At 41.6% G+C, this 16,240-nt stretch overlaps 1 protein-coding gene across 1 annotated transcript; it reads right to left on the bottom strand.

Annotated features, from left to right (window-relative positions):
* Positions 1-2,782: 2,782 nt before the first annotated feature.
* Positions 2,783-16,103, bottom strand: LOC119492373 (nucleolysin TIA-1-like). Its single transcript, XM_037776777.1, has 12 exons — positions 15,807-16,103; positions 14,921-15,017; positions 14,572-14,670; positions 12,864-12,918; positions 12,563-12,650; positions 11,090-11,165; positions 10,780-10,888; positions 10,591-10,686; positions 8,294-8,378; positions 7,651-7,789; positions 5,816-5,970; positions 2,783-4,172 (listed from the first exon to the last, which is right to left on the bottom strand). Exons 1-12 carry the CDS (start codon positions 15,833-15,835, stop codon positions 4,034-4,036), a joined length of 1,167 nt encoding a protein of 388 aa, XP_037632705.1. The 5' UTR covers positions 15,836-16,103; the 3' UTR covers positions 2,783-4,033.
* Positions 16,104-16,240: the final 137 nt, after the last annotated feature.

Here is a 16,240-nt window from a genome sequence, read left to right as displayed (position 1 = left end):
TCAATTTAGGACCATTTTAGGACGAGTGGAGAAAATGTTTCTTTGTCTGATAACATTAAAATAAAGTTAGGCCCTGCTGTCGGCTTCCTGACTCATTAAAAAAAGAGAGAGAGATTGTGAGGGCGAGCGGTAACATTAGAAGAGGGAGACTGTGCGGTGGTGCTGTGAATGAGAGAAAGATGAAACGGCCGGGCACACTGAACAGCAGGCTGCAGAGTGTTTACTGCTGTGACCACCAGCAGCCCTTCGTTGCATGTCATGTTGCTTTTTCATACGTCAGCAGACTAATTTGCCTAATCTTCGCAGGTCTTTAGACTGCGTTGGAAACGCAGACAACAGTGGGCTGAAGGATCCTTTCAGTTCGTTGAAAAGTAGTTCCAGGGACTAAAAGTCCCCGGAAATTTTGGTGGAAACCCGGCTATACTGTAAATACAAATGTTAAAGTATACATCATTGGTAGGGAAAGAAAAACGGATCAGTATCACATAACGCGAAAAAGCCATATTCCTCAATTTATCCCTTCTCCGCCTCATTCAAACATGAGTTTCACATTATATAACAATGTAAGTTATCATGTTATACCATCAAATGTTTCATGTTATAACAAGATAAATAGTACATTGTTAGAAGAAAAGTTTGTTATAACATGATCAGTTTGCATGTCGTAATAATGTGAAAAACATCTCGTTATAACAAACTTTTTCACGTTATAACGTGATACAGATCAGTTTTTCTTTCTCAGGCGTGGCAGCAATACGCTTCCATATTAAAGGTCCCATATCATGCTCATTTTCAGGTTCATACTTGTATTTTGTGTTTCTATTAGAACATTTTTATATGCAGTATTGTTAAAATAAAACTTTATTTTCCTCATACTGTCTGTCATATACCTGTATTTACCCTCTGTCTGAAACGCTCCGTTTTAGTACATTTCAACGGAATTGCGTTGCTAGGCAGCAGTTTGGGTCCATGTTAACTTCCTGTCAGCTGATGTTATTTACATACACTGCAACAGGAAATAAACTGGAGGTCCTTCTCATTTCAGCATTTTTCGCCTCCTCGACTCCTCGCTCCTCGATCCTCCGGCTGTGACCCGGAAATCGATCTCAGTCCTCCATCTTGAAGGACGTCCCAATTCATAAAATGCGCATCGAGGAGCGAGGAGCGAGGATCGAGGAGCGAGGATGCTTGCTGGAGGAGCTATAAGCGAGGATACACCAGTGCATCCTCCAGTGTTTCCTCCACGGAAGTTTATCACCGACCGACACGCCCCCTTACTGGATATCAGTTATTGATTGGACGCTGCGCCGATCAGACTGATCTGATACATCAACATCACTGCAGTTTTATACCGGAGTGAAGACAGATCACAGATTAACAGTTTTATAGTTTAGTTGTCTTCTAATTCACCATCTAGTTATAACCTGTGTTAACTGTAGGTGTGAACAGCAAACGGACCATGTTGATGGTGAAGTGTTCCAGCAGCAGAAGGACCTGCAGTATCTCTACTTCACACACCGTCACTGAAGGAGTTTGACACTGAGAGGGGTTTATGTACGCTGACAATGAACAGACTTAAAATAACTTTCTTCATTTATTAGAAAGAGTTTTCTTTTGATGATCTGTTATTTCACTCATTCACTTTTATTAAGTATCCAGTTAAAGTCAGAGAGAAGGAGGGTTTGTCTTTTATACCTTTTACATCATTTATCCTCATTTCCATTCAGTCACATGTGAAACTGATAATTCCTGAGCGTTGGGTTTGATATGAGTTATATCATTTCACTTTTCCCTGAAACATTCAGACTAATACATAACTTCTAGTGTCAGAATATCAATAAATACAGACACTAATAATGAATAAATAATATAAGATATTGTTCCAGTAGAGTTGGTTCCTGGTCCTCTAAGCAGGACATAGTCCACAGTAGAAATACAGACTGCAGCTGTTATTCATGTGCAGGTGTTTGTTAAACAGAGAGAAAACACGGCTGCTCTGATAACTCTGTTTCTTTATTAGTATTAGATCAGTTCAGACATAAACAGCTGTTAGAGCTGACTGACAGCTGATCCAGCTGTGATCAGCTGCTGCTGTCATCAGAAACGGACGTCGCTTCACGTGACGCTTCAGAGGAAACGACGTCTCATGTCTTTTAAAAACATATTTCCTCGTTTCCTCTCTCCTCGAGTCTTTTCCTCGCCTCCTCCGTTCGCATCTCCCGTGGGCGGGACTAAGACGCGAGCGGAGGAGTCGAGGAGTCGAGGAGTCGAGGAGTCAAGCACTAATGGGAAAGAGCCTGGGACACATTTAGAATGTTTACATTTAAAAACGTGTAATGGTCTAAATATCGTATATTTGTGACATCACAAATGGACAGAAATCGGCTTGTTTCAAACACACAATTTCTGAATACTGGCTGTGTGCATTTCTCCGTATATTGAGCGTTTTGATAGTTTAACAGTATTTATATATCACTTAAACCTGCTTTATAATATAAAAGACATGAAAATCACACCTTTTTTTTTTACAATATGGGACCTTTAAACAGTCTTATGTTTAGTAGAGTGATAAACATGGTTGCCTCAAAACGTATAGACCACTTTTAACTTTTGAGGTCTTCACGGCAAAACATTTCACACAACAAAACCTTTTAAAGCAGAAATAACATTCCGGTTATATATTTTCACGTTAAAGTTTTCAAAATCAGTTCCTGAATAAAGCTTCATAAATGTCTCCTAGAATAACAAGTGCTCCATGAGAAGAAGGAAAACAAACACGTAGTGTGGTTTATGTGCATTAGCATTTTAATTGGACAAAGCAAGAAAACATTGATTACAGTAGCAGAGTCATCAGTTCTCAGGGCTAACACCTTTCTAAACAAAAGGGTCTGAAAATGTCCGTAGGCACTGCCTAATTAAAAAGAGGATCTTGTCAGCTAAAAGAAACCAGCTCTATAAGGCAACAGTTACAATGTAGGCCTCCCCATTTCTCTGGCAAAAAGAGCAAGTGTAAAGGTTGAATCCACTCAGATTTTTGATATAAAATACTGGCGTTTCAATAGATATTTAAAAACCATCCGAAGTGTCAAACATGTTCACCCTTTAACATTTGAATTGTGTTAAATTTTAAGTATTGCACTGCATGGCAATGCTGTTTTATCCCTGCATGGAAGAATCGTGTTGCACCGTGCCAGTGTCACATTAGATAGTGCCACTCTGCTACGTACAATGTTGGAGTTAACTGTCAAGTTATCAAAACAAAAAAGAAAGCAAGCACCCACAGTTAACAGTAGCATTTTACTTACATCGTTTCAAATGAATTAATGGTTATTTACATGTGGCGAAAAGATTTGAGGCTGTCCGAAAGATATGGAGGAGAAATGGAATGCAAAAAAAAAGGAAAACGCTCTTGGTAGTCAAATTTGTCCCAAGTACAAGAGAGGAAAAAACTGTGCAATATTTATCTGCCCTTACAGAGAAACAGCAGTGGCAACAATCCCTGCAATTGATTTTAATCCAAGAGAAAATGAGAACAAATTAAACAGATTTCCATTCCTCAAATAATAACTAAGGTTCATAACTTAGCACGTCTCAGACTTTAACAGTTTCTTTAAAAAAAAAAAAGAAAAAAGAAAAAAACCTCTCGGTGGCTGTCTGAGAGGAAAGATGTGAAAATGGAAGCAATTTGTAAAACCCGAAAAAAAAAATCCAAAAGTTTCTCCTTTACAGTTTTATACTCATTTACAGTTAACTTAAAAATGGTAAGAGCCCTGGTTCATGGCCAGTCTTGCCTACCACAAAGAGTGTAAATACCTGTGTGGGTCAAATCGCTCCTCCCTGGCTCCCGTTAACTCAACCCCCCCATGAAATCCCATTTACATCTCCTATAGACGTCAACCTTCCCATTAGGTTCCACATCCCAAGTAAAAGTCTTAGTCCTGCCACAAATGGAGGCGGTGTTACACAGCCCCGCGGGGCACCGTACAGCCAATAAGAGGCTGATGGTTGACAAATCTCCCACCCTGCCCACTTATCAGTGTGTGGGGTATCCTGCGGCTCCCATACCGGGCTGGTTGGCTAGCATACTCCCATTCAATCCCTGTGTAGGCTCCATAACCCCACCGTTACTGATGGCGCTCATGCCAGTCCACCCAGCACTGGCCGGTAAGTGACTGCAAAAAACGAGGTAAAGAGAGAGAGAGAGAGAGAGAGAGAGAGAGAGAGGGAGAGAGAGAGAGAGAGAGAGGGGGGAGACAGAAAGACAAAATGCCAGCAGGTTAGAAGAGACAAGGCGAAAGGGAGCCAAAGGGACGGTTTATATTAGAGCTACTAGAATCTGGACAGGCTAGAATGAGAACAAGAAGGTAAACAGAGTTATCAGAGGTTGTGAGGGTGAGGCAGGCTGGGCAAAAAATCAAGCTAGCAAAAAGAAAAACGGGGGGAAAAAACAGGAAGTGGAGGGCTCTTTGGAGGGGCTAAAGGTGATTTGATTAAACATGGGTGGACAAGCAGACAAAGAGCATAGAGGCTAAAGCGCAGCGAGCTAAATATTCCTTTCTACCCCCCCTCCCAACTGCTGATAACCAGGAACATCCAACAGCTGTAAGCAGCCGTCACACACAGATAAACCACACTGTCTATACAACAGTGTGGTTTATCTCTTGCAACACTTCTACGTTTGGCCACAAAGTATAACAACGAAAGGAATGCTCACCTAATTCACATGTTGTATTTGAAGTCTTTATGAATCACGTAAGCTAAATTCTAAAGTTCAGTGTGGAGATAAGACAAGCTTATACAGGATAAAATATTCTCTTCAAATTTCAAGTCAAGAAGAAAGGCCTAGCCTCTTTCTCTGGAATTGTGCATTTACTGTACATTCGACAATCACAGTCACTGCTTTCATTCCCTCACACCTTTGTACAGAGCCTATTTATACAGCTGGTCACCAAGAATTTTAGACTGTCAACAACATTATGGCCTCTCCTTTATTTTTCTTGGGTCCACAAAACGTCACTGCACATAGGCTGTCTCAATAAAAACAAAATTTTGATAACAAGCTACAAAAAGATATTTAACATGTCCTACTGACATTCATATACAGATCAAATCCTCAGATATATGTAGAAATAGATCAATGAAATCAACAAAAAAGGAAAATAAAGTAAAAAGCTATGACATGAATGTAGACATACAAAAAACAACTGGACAGCCTTAAAGAGCACAGTCCTTACACACAGTAGGTGATCGTACAAAAAAAAGGGAAATGAATTCTTCATCGACAAACCGTCCTGTCAGCTGTGGACAGCGAGTGGAAATTTTTGTTCTGGGCTTTTAAGCATTCATCTTGTTCAGTCACTTTAGTCAGTTATCTTTTAAATGTGTTGGAATTCAAATAATTGTTTAAGGCAGTTTTCTTACAATCATTTTTTGGAACAGACTACAGTTTGGAACTGTTAAGACTCTAGAATTCAGGTGACAGAAACATTTTTGGAACAAAACTCTTCAGTTATTAGGATGTGTTGTTGCACAGTGAGCAGTTATGACACACTGAAACATGGAAATTAAAGTTCAGATTGTTCTGTGTGTGTGTATGAGTGTGTGCTTATTTCTCAATCTTCTGGAGATGATTAAGGTGAGAGGCTGGCGAGGGGGAGGAGACAGGATGTGGGGGTGTAGGGAGGGAGGTCATGGCTCCCTCCTGTGGCCAGAGCTGGCTCTCGCTGCCCCAGGTCTTGAAGGGGGGGCACTCTGGTGGTGTGCTGGAGTAGAAGGAGGCGGTGAAGGGGAGCCCTGTGCACACCGTGCTACTTACTTGAAGCCCTGTTGGTTCCAAGCCTGGCCGTAGACATTATAGGTGGGGACCTGCCACCCATTGGGGACGTACTGGCTGATCTGGGGCCCGTTGCCGTACCACTGGCCCCACTGGCCGTAGGGCTGGGCCGCCGCAGGGAAGCTCATCTTGTTCTGCTGTAGAGTCGAGTACAACGAGTATGGTTTAAGACAGCAGTAAAAAAAAAAAAATAACAATAACACACACACACTTCCTCCATAGCCTTATTTGCACGGGACTAATATTACCATCATGTGATTTTGTGCAGAGCATTCACACGGGATAAGCAAAGCTTGTATTTTACTCAAATTTACTGACATTATCCCGTGGATATGATGTCAAGGATCTGCATAGCGTCCTCTTATATTACAAATATCATACATCATTATTATATCTATTATTGCACATACTATTTAGTGTTGACAAAGTTAATGCAAATTAGTTTTAATGCCACTCATTTCTTTAACTTAATCTCTCTGAGGTTGTAGCGAGCTCAGTTTTAAAGTTAGAGTGAAGATACTGCTATCATATGAACCTAGAAAACAATCCATGTCATACTAGGTTGTTGTGCAGGAGGTTAAATAACGTTCCAAACATACACTAAATGTTGGCGAAGAAAAATTGGCATGGCCATTTTTAAAAGGGGTCCCTTGAACTCTGACCTCCAGATATGTGAATGTAAATGGGTTCTATGGTTACCCACGAGTCTCCCCTTTACAGACATGCCCACTTTATGATAATCACATGCAGTTTGGGGGCAAGTCAGCACACTGACACACTGACAGCTGTTGTTGCCTGTTGGGTTGCATGCTAAATGCAGTACCTGTGAGGGTTTCTGGACAACATTTGTCAGTGTTTTGTGTTGTTAAATGATTTCCAATAATAAATATATGCATACATTTGCATGAAGCAGCATATTTGCACACTCCCATGTTGATAAGAGTATTAAATACTTGACAAATCTCCTTTTCAAAGTACATTTTGAACAGATAACAAATGTGTGATTTATCGCGATTAATCATGGACAATCATGAGTAATCGCAATTAAATATTTTAGCCCCAACTATACTATATCATATTTATATTTAATATTATACATATTAGTATAGCCTTTTATACAGTATAGGCCTATGTATGTTTATATAATATTCACAATTATATTATTATAATTCTCGACCAGGAGCGAGGCTAAAAAAAAAGGTGCGTAGTAGAAAGAATAATAATAAAAAAAAAAGAATACAACCCCAAATCACTGATAAGATTCCAGAAAAATGAGATAAGAAAAATGCTCAAATACAAGTAGTTTTCTTCTGAATTTACCAGTACTTCCTCTAAAACATAAATAATAAATACATAGACCTTTCACATGCCAGTCTGGGGTTTATCCATACATGGACATTTCATGATGTTATTTTCCTGCTGAGAACCTGACTGGACAAACACTAGGTCACCAAGTGATGCAATGATTGAGACTTCAGCCAGAACAAAGGGTCCATTTCCCCTGAGTATGTCAGTGGGAGGAGCGGAGTTTTAAGTTCAAAACACATGCACTAATTTCTCCCTGACTGAATTGAATAATCACGGCCTGCTTTATGTAAAGCTCATATCTCCCTTCAACATGAAATTAAATTAAATGAAGGCGGCAAAATGCTTGTTAAATCTCTTGTCATTATGAGATTAAACACTTCCTGGTTTATGGTTTCAAATGGACTGAAGTTCTGCAGACTCAGGATACACAGCAGTCATTCAAGCTTCTAATAGGACAGCGACTAGTGGCTTTCTTTATACAGCGTGTGTACAGTACATGGTGTCCTTACCTGGGGCAGAGGCATCTGCTGCATCGGGTTCATCATGTCCGGGGTCTCTTTACCCCAGTAGCATTTGACTATGTGGCCCTCTATTGAGGTGCCATTCACTGACACAATGGCATGGGCTGCTGACTCATGGGAGTTAAACCTGGACAAAAAACAGAGGGAGAGGGAGACTAAGGGCACGCTGATTTCATAGATATGTACTGAGCACTGTTAGCAAACTGTGAGAACGAGGACAAATATTTATTAGAAAGACTATGTAGTCACTCGTGAAATATACTGAACAATTAATTCTACAATGTAAGCATCTAGCAGGGATTTTATCTTAGTAATATCATTTAAATGATTCCTGCCACCAGAAAACAGGAGCCCAAAACCTGTATGTGGATCAAACCAATGCTGCTTATAGAATTAAAAACATGTTATTTCAGTGGTTCTCAATCAAAGGTCCTCAGTGTCCAGAGCGCTGCAGGGTTTTCTCCTACCTTGTAAAAAACTATATTCTCCCTACATCCAAAGCAGCAGTCCTTGATTATATGGCTAGAATAACAATCAGCAGGACCCTGGATTGCTGAGGACCAGGATCAGGAACTAGTGCATCATACTTTGAAAAAGAAAAAGGGGAAGTACATATGAAATGTCCACATACCTCACAAATGAATAGCCTTTGTCTGGGAAAACTCTGATTTCCATGATTTGTCCAAAGGGAGAGAAAGTCTGTCTCATCAGTTGCTCTGAAAGCCAAACAGAAAAGGGAACGTCAGATATCGTTTCAATGTGAATTCATGCGTCATAAAAACATTTGCTGCAGGAGTAACGTTGCAACATCCTCAGATATGAGTCTCTCGGAGGTTGTAAGTTTAATTCATGGGCCGGTCACAGTTTAGCTGATAACACCGCGGGGGCTTTAGAATGACCTCACTGACCACAATGAACTTGACTAAAATTTTGTAATGACTAATAAATAGATAACACGGGCATTACTTTATCTTTTCATTATAATCAACAATTCCCCTGAAAAGACCAAAAATCCCCCACGAATGAATCCTGCTACCGAGAATGGTCTGCGTAGCCGGCTTGATATAGTTTCTGTCTGCAGAACTCAACAGAACTCCATCGTCATACAAAAACTCTTCATAAAGAGACAAAGTAACACGCTGATGAACACAGCCTGTGAAGTTTATTCTCAAACAACCCTGACTCCATTTTCAATCTCTGGATTCAAAACACAGCATCTCTGAGCATGCTCTGGGATGCCATTTGGATTTTTGCTTTGTTAGTTTGACAAGCTGAGAGTGATATAGTTCACAAATGTGGCTACACAGATTATACCTGTTAGTGGGATCAATTTATTGTTAGTTTTATCCTCATTGAAAGAATGTTGGATAATTATTGGGTTTTGTTTTTTTTAAATCATTCTGCAGCTTCCCAGTGGTGTTCCTTAAGTATTTAAATCCAAAAATTAAAATTTGGGTACGTTTTAGCATCAAATTGTTATTTTCACTAGCTCATCCTGAAACGTTTTCCCACATGACCAGACGTAGGTTTCTGCATGATGACGTTGATTTATGTACAGTATAAATACATCCTTATAGTCAGTGTATTAATGTGACGTACAGTAACTTAGAAGGTGGTCCGCGCGCTCCCAGTTTGGAGAAGCAGACGGGAGTACTGGCAGGGCGGCTAAGCAATGTACTGCTGTGGAGGCCACGTTAGTTCTGATCCAAAAGTCACACAATAACACAAAATATCTAACCCACTGAGGCAGCAAAAGACCAGCAACTCCCGCGTTCTGCGAGTTAAAATGACTGTTTTTGTAAATGGAATCTGGTGGCTTTGAAGTGAGCATTGATGGATTTGACGGGTTCAGTTCCCCGTTGGAAAGGGCTGTCTGACGGCGAGGTGAAGAAGTGAAAATATTCTAAATATGACGTACACTTAAACCGACTGACCTTTTTGAGGTGGCTAAAATACATTTAGCTGCTGCCCCCCGTCCACAGCAGTACATTGTTTAGCTTCTGTGCATCAGTGCTGTAACCTACGTCCCTGCTTTTTGCTAACGGTTGAGTGGGATTTTCCATTTGAAAGACCCGGAAAAGAACGCAGAAGGAGTCAACCTTTAAAAAGGCCCTGATGCACCAGACCGACGATCAGCCAATGTCGGGCAATCGGTTAGCATCTGTTGCCCTAGTGTTCACGGTGCGTACAGCGCCGTTGGCACTAGTCTGCGGCTTTACAGACGATTAAGCATGCTGAACAGGCAGCGGAGCCCGTCGGTGAGAGAAATTACTCTGATTGGCTGTTCAGCTTACGCAAATCGGTGCACGAGAAGAGAAATGGAAGTGAGGAAAGCAAGCCGACGAGCAAAGTCAAGAGGGCACACACAGAAGGCTCTTCTCATTTTTCGACGTTCATCTGATCATTCCAGTGCACGGATATTTTCACACCGACGTGGCCATCTGGAATGAAGCTAGGTGGTGAGTGAGAGTGGTGTGAAAATGGTCTGGAAACGCCGCTTTATTTCATACACGTATCATAACAACGGCTCGTATATCCACCGTCCTCGGTCTTCCGGTTTCCCTTTTTGAAAGACAAATTTGAATACAGACTGCCGCCACCCTGCTGTTATGGAGTTATTCCCTCTCACGCTTGTCGCATAACGTACACAGTAGTTGGCCATTGGCTGTAGTCTTTGCAGTGTTTTCAAGTGCAACTTTTTGGCCAAGACAAAGGCGACGTGAGGCAACGCAACAATCGGCATTCGTCGACGCTAGTTCCGTGATGTCATTTTGGTGTGTCTGGGCTTTAAAGTAGTGTCACTGGCTTTCGTCGATAAACAACTTGCTGTTTTACTTATTATATCTCGTTGAACTCTTTGCTGTATACTACTGCTATCAGTATCATTATCATACTAGTGGTAGCAATGGCACTAATAGTATTCATTACCTGTCAGTCCTGTGCTGACTCCACCACAGTACACAGTGCAGTTACTGGGGCTGGACTGATTCACTACTTCATCAAAGGATAGGTGCTTTGAGTTATCTGCCAGGGGGAGACAAGAGACATTCTACTGTTAATACATGACTACAACATCCTGTGTAAACAAGCAGAACATGCACATTAATGACAACGCACTTTCATAGGTGGTCTTTGGGGCGGGGGGCTTTCTTGTGGCCCAGTTAGTTCGAATCTGTCTGCCTCCTAACCACTGACCACCCATCTGCTGAATGGCGTTCTCTGCATCCTGGAACGGAGAAAGGAACCGGTTATTCCATCGAGCTGAAGTCTAATAACGTGAAATATAAGCTACACCCCTTTACGAGCACAGAACACAGTAATGTTCAAGGACTGTCCTCAATTTTTAAGATAACAAGAGAGATCCCCACCAATAACATCAGGATGAACGTGAGGTTAATCATGTGGTCAGTAATGTCTCTGTACTAACCCATTTGTTGAAGAAAGACACAAAGCCATAGCCTTTAGATTTCCCTGTAGCCATATCTTTCACAACACGAGCATCTCTGTGGACAAACACACCAAAAGGAGTACATTAAAAACATGCAGCACAACACACAGCTTGACGGTAATAAAAGTGTAAAACAATAAAGGTTTAGTCTAACAATACTTTCCTCTCATTTTATTCTGTCAATCCTAGGGATGTCACGATACCAGAAATGTAATAGTCGATGAACAAAAGTAAAACAATAAATCCCATGTACTTCCACACACACTCCTGTATTACCGTCTGCATACTGGTTTTTGTTAGGAAGCTAAACGGGTCAGAATTCCCTCTCTGTTATCTATTTTATATTTCTGTGAAGACATTTCCTTCCAACAACTGGATTTATTCAAGTTTCTCACCAAAAATTACATCTTACAAGATTACATTCGAACACATCATGATGATGTTAGAATTTACCATAGCCCATTACAAAGTTTTACTGAACAGAGCCTGAACGCACCGTGTTGAATTTGTCCCCCCAGACACATCGATAGTGAGTTTAATGCATCCAGAACACATTTTCTATCTTCCCAGGGGCGACAGGACGTCGTTGGTGTCGAGCCGTGGCAGTATACGAACGTGATATACTGTAGAAAGACGAGTACCGTCGTGTTTTCTGAAGTTTGGCATCGACTTGGTGCCAAAGTAGGGCTGTCAATCGATTCAAATATTTAATTGCGATTAATCGCATGATTGTCCATAGTTAATCGCGATTAATCGCAAATCAATCGCATATTATTTCGATTTTTAAATGTACCTTACAAAGGAGATTTGTGAAGTATTTAATACTCTTATCAACATGGGAGTGGGCAAATATGCTTGCTTTCTGTGAATGTATGTATATATTTATTATTGGAAATCAATTACCAACACAAAACAATGACAGATATTGTCCAGAAACCCTCACAGGTACTGCATTTAGCATAAAAAAAATATGCTCAAATCATAACATGGCAAACTGCAGCCCAACAGGCAACAACAGCTGTCAGTGTGTCAGTGTGCTGACTTGACTATGATTTGCCCCAAACTGCATGTGATTATCATAAAGTGGGCATGTCTGTAAAGGGGAGACTCGTGGGTACCCATAGAACCCATTTACATTCACATAGCTGGAGGTCAGAGGTCAAGGGACCCCTTTGAAAATAGCCATGACAGTTTTCTTCGCCAAAATGTAGCGAAAGTTAGGAGCGCTATTCAACCTCCTTGGCGACAAGCCAGTATGACATCTTCACTCTACCTTTAAAACTGAGCCTGCTACAACCTCCGATTGTGTTAATGCCTTAAAATAAATTAATGCCGACAAAACTAATTTGCTTTAACGTGTTATTATCTTGTTAACTTTGACAGCCCTATACCGAAGTATCGGTTCTCGTGACATCCCTAGTTAACCCTTTGTCAGTAAATCTTGATACTTACGATATCCTGCCAAATGGACCGAAGGCAGCTTTGACGTCTTCTGTAGTTATTTCTGGGCTGAGGTCTCCAACGAAGACATGAAAGTGATCTATATTCGGGGGGGGGGGGACATAGTTTAGACATATGTTACATTCCAGACGAGTGAATGAAGTGACTACCACTACATGAAAATATGTAAGCATATATGCAATGAAAATCTTTCCCAGTGATTTTCAAACTCTAACATTATCATTATCATTATCAGATGTTTCCAGTGTATTAATGCCATGAAATATCCCCACTGACAAGCACTTGTACTTACTACTTGTGTCTTTTTTCTGGCTGGTTGGCGTCGTGGCCCAGTTGACTTTGACCTCCTGCGGAGTGGGACAGAGAAAGAACAGGCCAGGTGGGGTATGTTTATATCATTTACAGTAAAACCTGCTTAGCTCCACTATAATAGTATATACACCGATCAGCCATAACATTAAGACCACTGACAGGTGAAGTGAATAACGTGGATTATCTGGTTACAATGGCACCTGGCAGTGGGGGGGGGGATATATTAGACGGCAAGTGAACATTTTGAACTTTGTGTTGGAAGCAGAAAAAAATGGGCAAGCGTAAGGATATGAGCAACTTTGACGAGGGCCAAATTGTGCTGGCTAGACGATCGGGTCAGAGCATCTCCAGAACTGCAGCTCTTGTGGGATGTTCCCGGTCTGCAGTGGTCAGGAACCGGTGAACCAGCGACAGGGTTAGACCCGAGGCTCATTGATGCACGTGGGGAGCGAAGGCTGGCCCGTGTTGTCTCATCCAATAGAAGAGCTACTGGAGCTCAAATTGATGTAAAAGTTAATGCTGGTTCCGATAGAAAGGTGTCAGAACACACAGTGCGTCGTGGTTTGTTGCGTATGGGGCTGCGTAGCCGCAGACCGGCCAGGGTGCCCGTGCTGTCCTAATGTTATGGCTGATCGGTGTATGATAGAATTTCAATCTAATGAGATATGGTGCCTCATCACTCACTTCTGTCCTGTGTATGACATGGTGCAAGAAAATTTATCTTGTATCAAATCGTCTAACAGAAAATAAACTGCAACTGGCCTACCACTTGAGAACCAAACTATTTTATAACTGGATGCTGGTATTTCTTTCTCTGTCTTTTCCATGATTTGATACGAAGGGGGTTTCGATGCCATGTTGAAACACAATTAATGGGAGGCCTACGCCAATAACAACAAACGCAGATATTAGTGAAAGTTACAAAAATCGTCTGCAGTTGTTGCCAATGAAATGCACTTCACCTTGTGCGGTTGCACAGTTCAGCGCACTCAGTCGTTTAATTTTCCAGTTTATGTCAGCGCATTGAATCCAGAAACTAAACTCATTATTAAGCCACACGGCACAATTTTAATATTCTTTTATAAGGCCCTGTGGTCTTTTAAATGTTGCAAATTAAAATGTTAATGATTTGCTCCATTGTTCTGGATAACCCTACGTTATCCAGCTCCTCCCAGGCTTTTTGTTTTGCTATCTTTGCAATGCAGCTTACATGGTCTTGAAGACCTTATTGACAAGCACAGGCTTGTTCAGTGTCTCCTTGATTTATATTTCTGTCATTATTGTTTTCTTCCCAAACCTCACTTTGCTTGACACACTCAAGCCACGTGACGACAACATTCCTCCACACCTAACACGCCACAGCTTCATATATTTCAAGACCATTGGGTTTAAGAGGTCCTAATGGAACCAATTACACCAACAGAGAGATAACCTTTCCTGGGAGTAGTAACGCCTTGAAATGTTCAAGATCTCATTTGGACCCTTGCTCCAGCAGCTTCCACTTCTCAGTTGGAAAACTAATCTAATCTGCTTCTTGGAACTTGTAGAATCTAATCTAACTAATCTTTCAAATTAATGGAATATAAATGCTAGCAGTCCACTAGTTTTTTTCAGAAGGCACACAACCTAAATTCCCGCACACCCAAAGCCCACCCGTTCCCACTCACCCTTTAGACACGATAGCTTACCTTACCCATTATTTTCCTTCCATTCATGGCTGCCAGTGAGGCAGCAGCATGCCTGTGGTCATAGAACTCCACAAAGCAGTACGGATCATTTCCAGCCGTCTGTCAACGGGAAAACAAGACTGATATTAAGTCCACAGCAAAGTGTGACAATTGAATCACTGCAGATGACAAGAGCCACCTACTGTAGTTTGGAGTGTCAGGCATGATATAATAGACTGGGAGAGTTCAATCAATATCAAACACAAATGGATTGAGTCTTTCACCAGCAGCACCACCACCTCTCAGGACACCGTTGAATGCCCTGTCCTAGAGTGAAACAATATAATATACCAGAGAGGATCATACTCACATCAACTATCATTTTACAGCTCTTGCAGGGTCCTATCTGTGTGAAGACCTGCAGGATGAGGGGCTCGGTGACATCCCTGGACAGATTCCCCACATACCTGCACACAAGGAGAGAGAGATGGAGGCATTGAGTCTTTGTCAAACAGGAAGTAGCATGCAAACAAAGGCTAGTTAACCGGGCTAGCTACAACCCACAACAATTCATCATATTTACATAAAAACAGCAATGATTAGTGGACTAAATATCATTGGGGATAGGGTTAGTTTTACCCAGACAGCTGGGGTATGGTTAGTGTTAGTGGAGCTGTCCCGGGCCGTCTCTCTCTGAGCGTTGACGTGGCTCGTCTGCCAGCTAGCTCCAGATCAGGCTAGCCGGTCAGACGGGCCTCATGCTAGCTGAGAGAGAGAGAGAGAGACGGCTACTAACAGGACTAAACATGAGTCCCTTCATCGGGGGTCGAGCTAACACCAGACTATTAGTAATAAAACACGACTAGTTCAGTGAATAAACATATAGTTCAATGAAAACGTGTGGTTTTTAGAAGAAATGACTGGCCAGCTGCGTTTGCATCTTTGGCTAATGATGACAAGCGTTAGCATTAGCTACAGCTAGCCCTCCGGTTTCATTTTCAGGCTCGTTACGGTTCCGTCTATTTATACGACTCAATCAAACACAACTTCACCTTCAAATCAACATTATAAGATGTTTATCTGTATTTACAAACGGTGCTATACTCGCTGTGAACTAATAACGCCAAATAGACGCCCATTTGTAAGAAAATAACAGTGGTTTTCAGGTTTTAATTGAATCAACAACGTGGAAACATTTCGTAGATACACGGAGCCGTTCTCGCTCCAGCACATAGCCGGGCCCCGCTGCTACTCACAAGGTTCTGGGTTGATCGTCATCCATCATCAAGGTTTAGTGGTCGCGTCCTGAGAGCTCGTTAATCCAATGACATACAAATGGTTTGTGCTGAACTCGGGCGACCGCGAACGTAAAAGGCTATATCTACTATATTTAATGGTAAATCGGTGGCGGATCCTGCTCTCACACACACACCGCAGACAGCCTCAGTCTGATGCAAACAATAGGAAGTTGAAGATGGCGGAGGAGCAGCGTCAGCAGCGTCAACCTGCGCGCTGAAATGAAGCCAGAATCCAGCGCTCTTTCTCTCCCACACACAAAGATGCGCCTCCACATCTTTATATGGCACCAGATGCAAAACACGGCCAGTTGTGTAGTTTTGCATAACTGTGCAAAATAATATGTCACATTAGATTATTCGTGGTTATAGCTTAATCGACCATGGTGCAAAAA

Source organism: Sebastes umbrosus, chromosome 8 (genome assembly GCF_015220745.1).
Source record: "Sebastes umbrosus isolate fSebUmb1 chromosome 8, fSebUmb1.pri, whole genome shotgun sequence".
Classification (NCBI taxonomy): Eukaryota; Metazoa; Chordata; class Actinopteri; order Perciformes; family Sebastidae; genus Sebastes; species Sebastes umbrosus.
The sequence above is the reverse complement of the archived record's forward strand: the minus strand, read 5'-3'. Positions and strand labels throughout refer to the sequence as shown.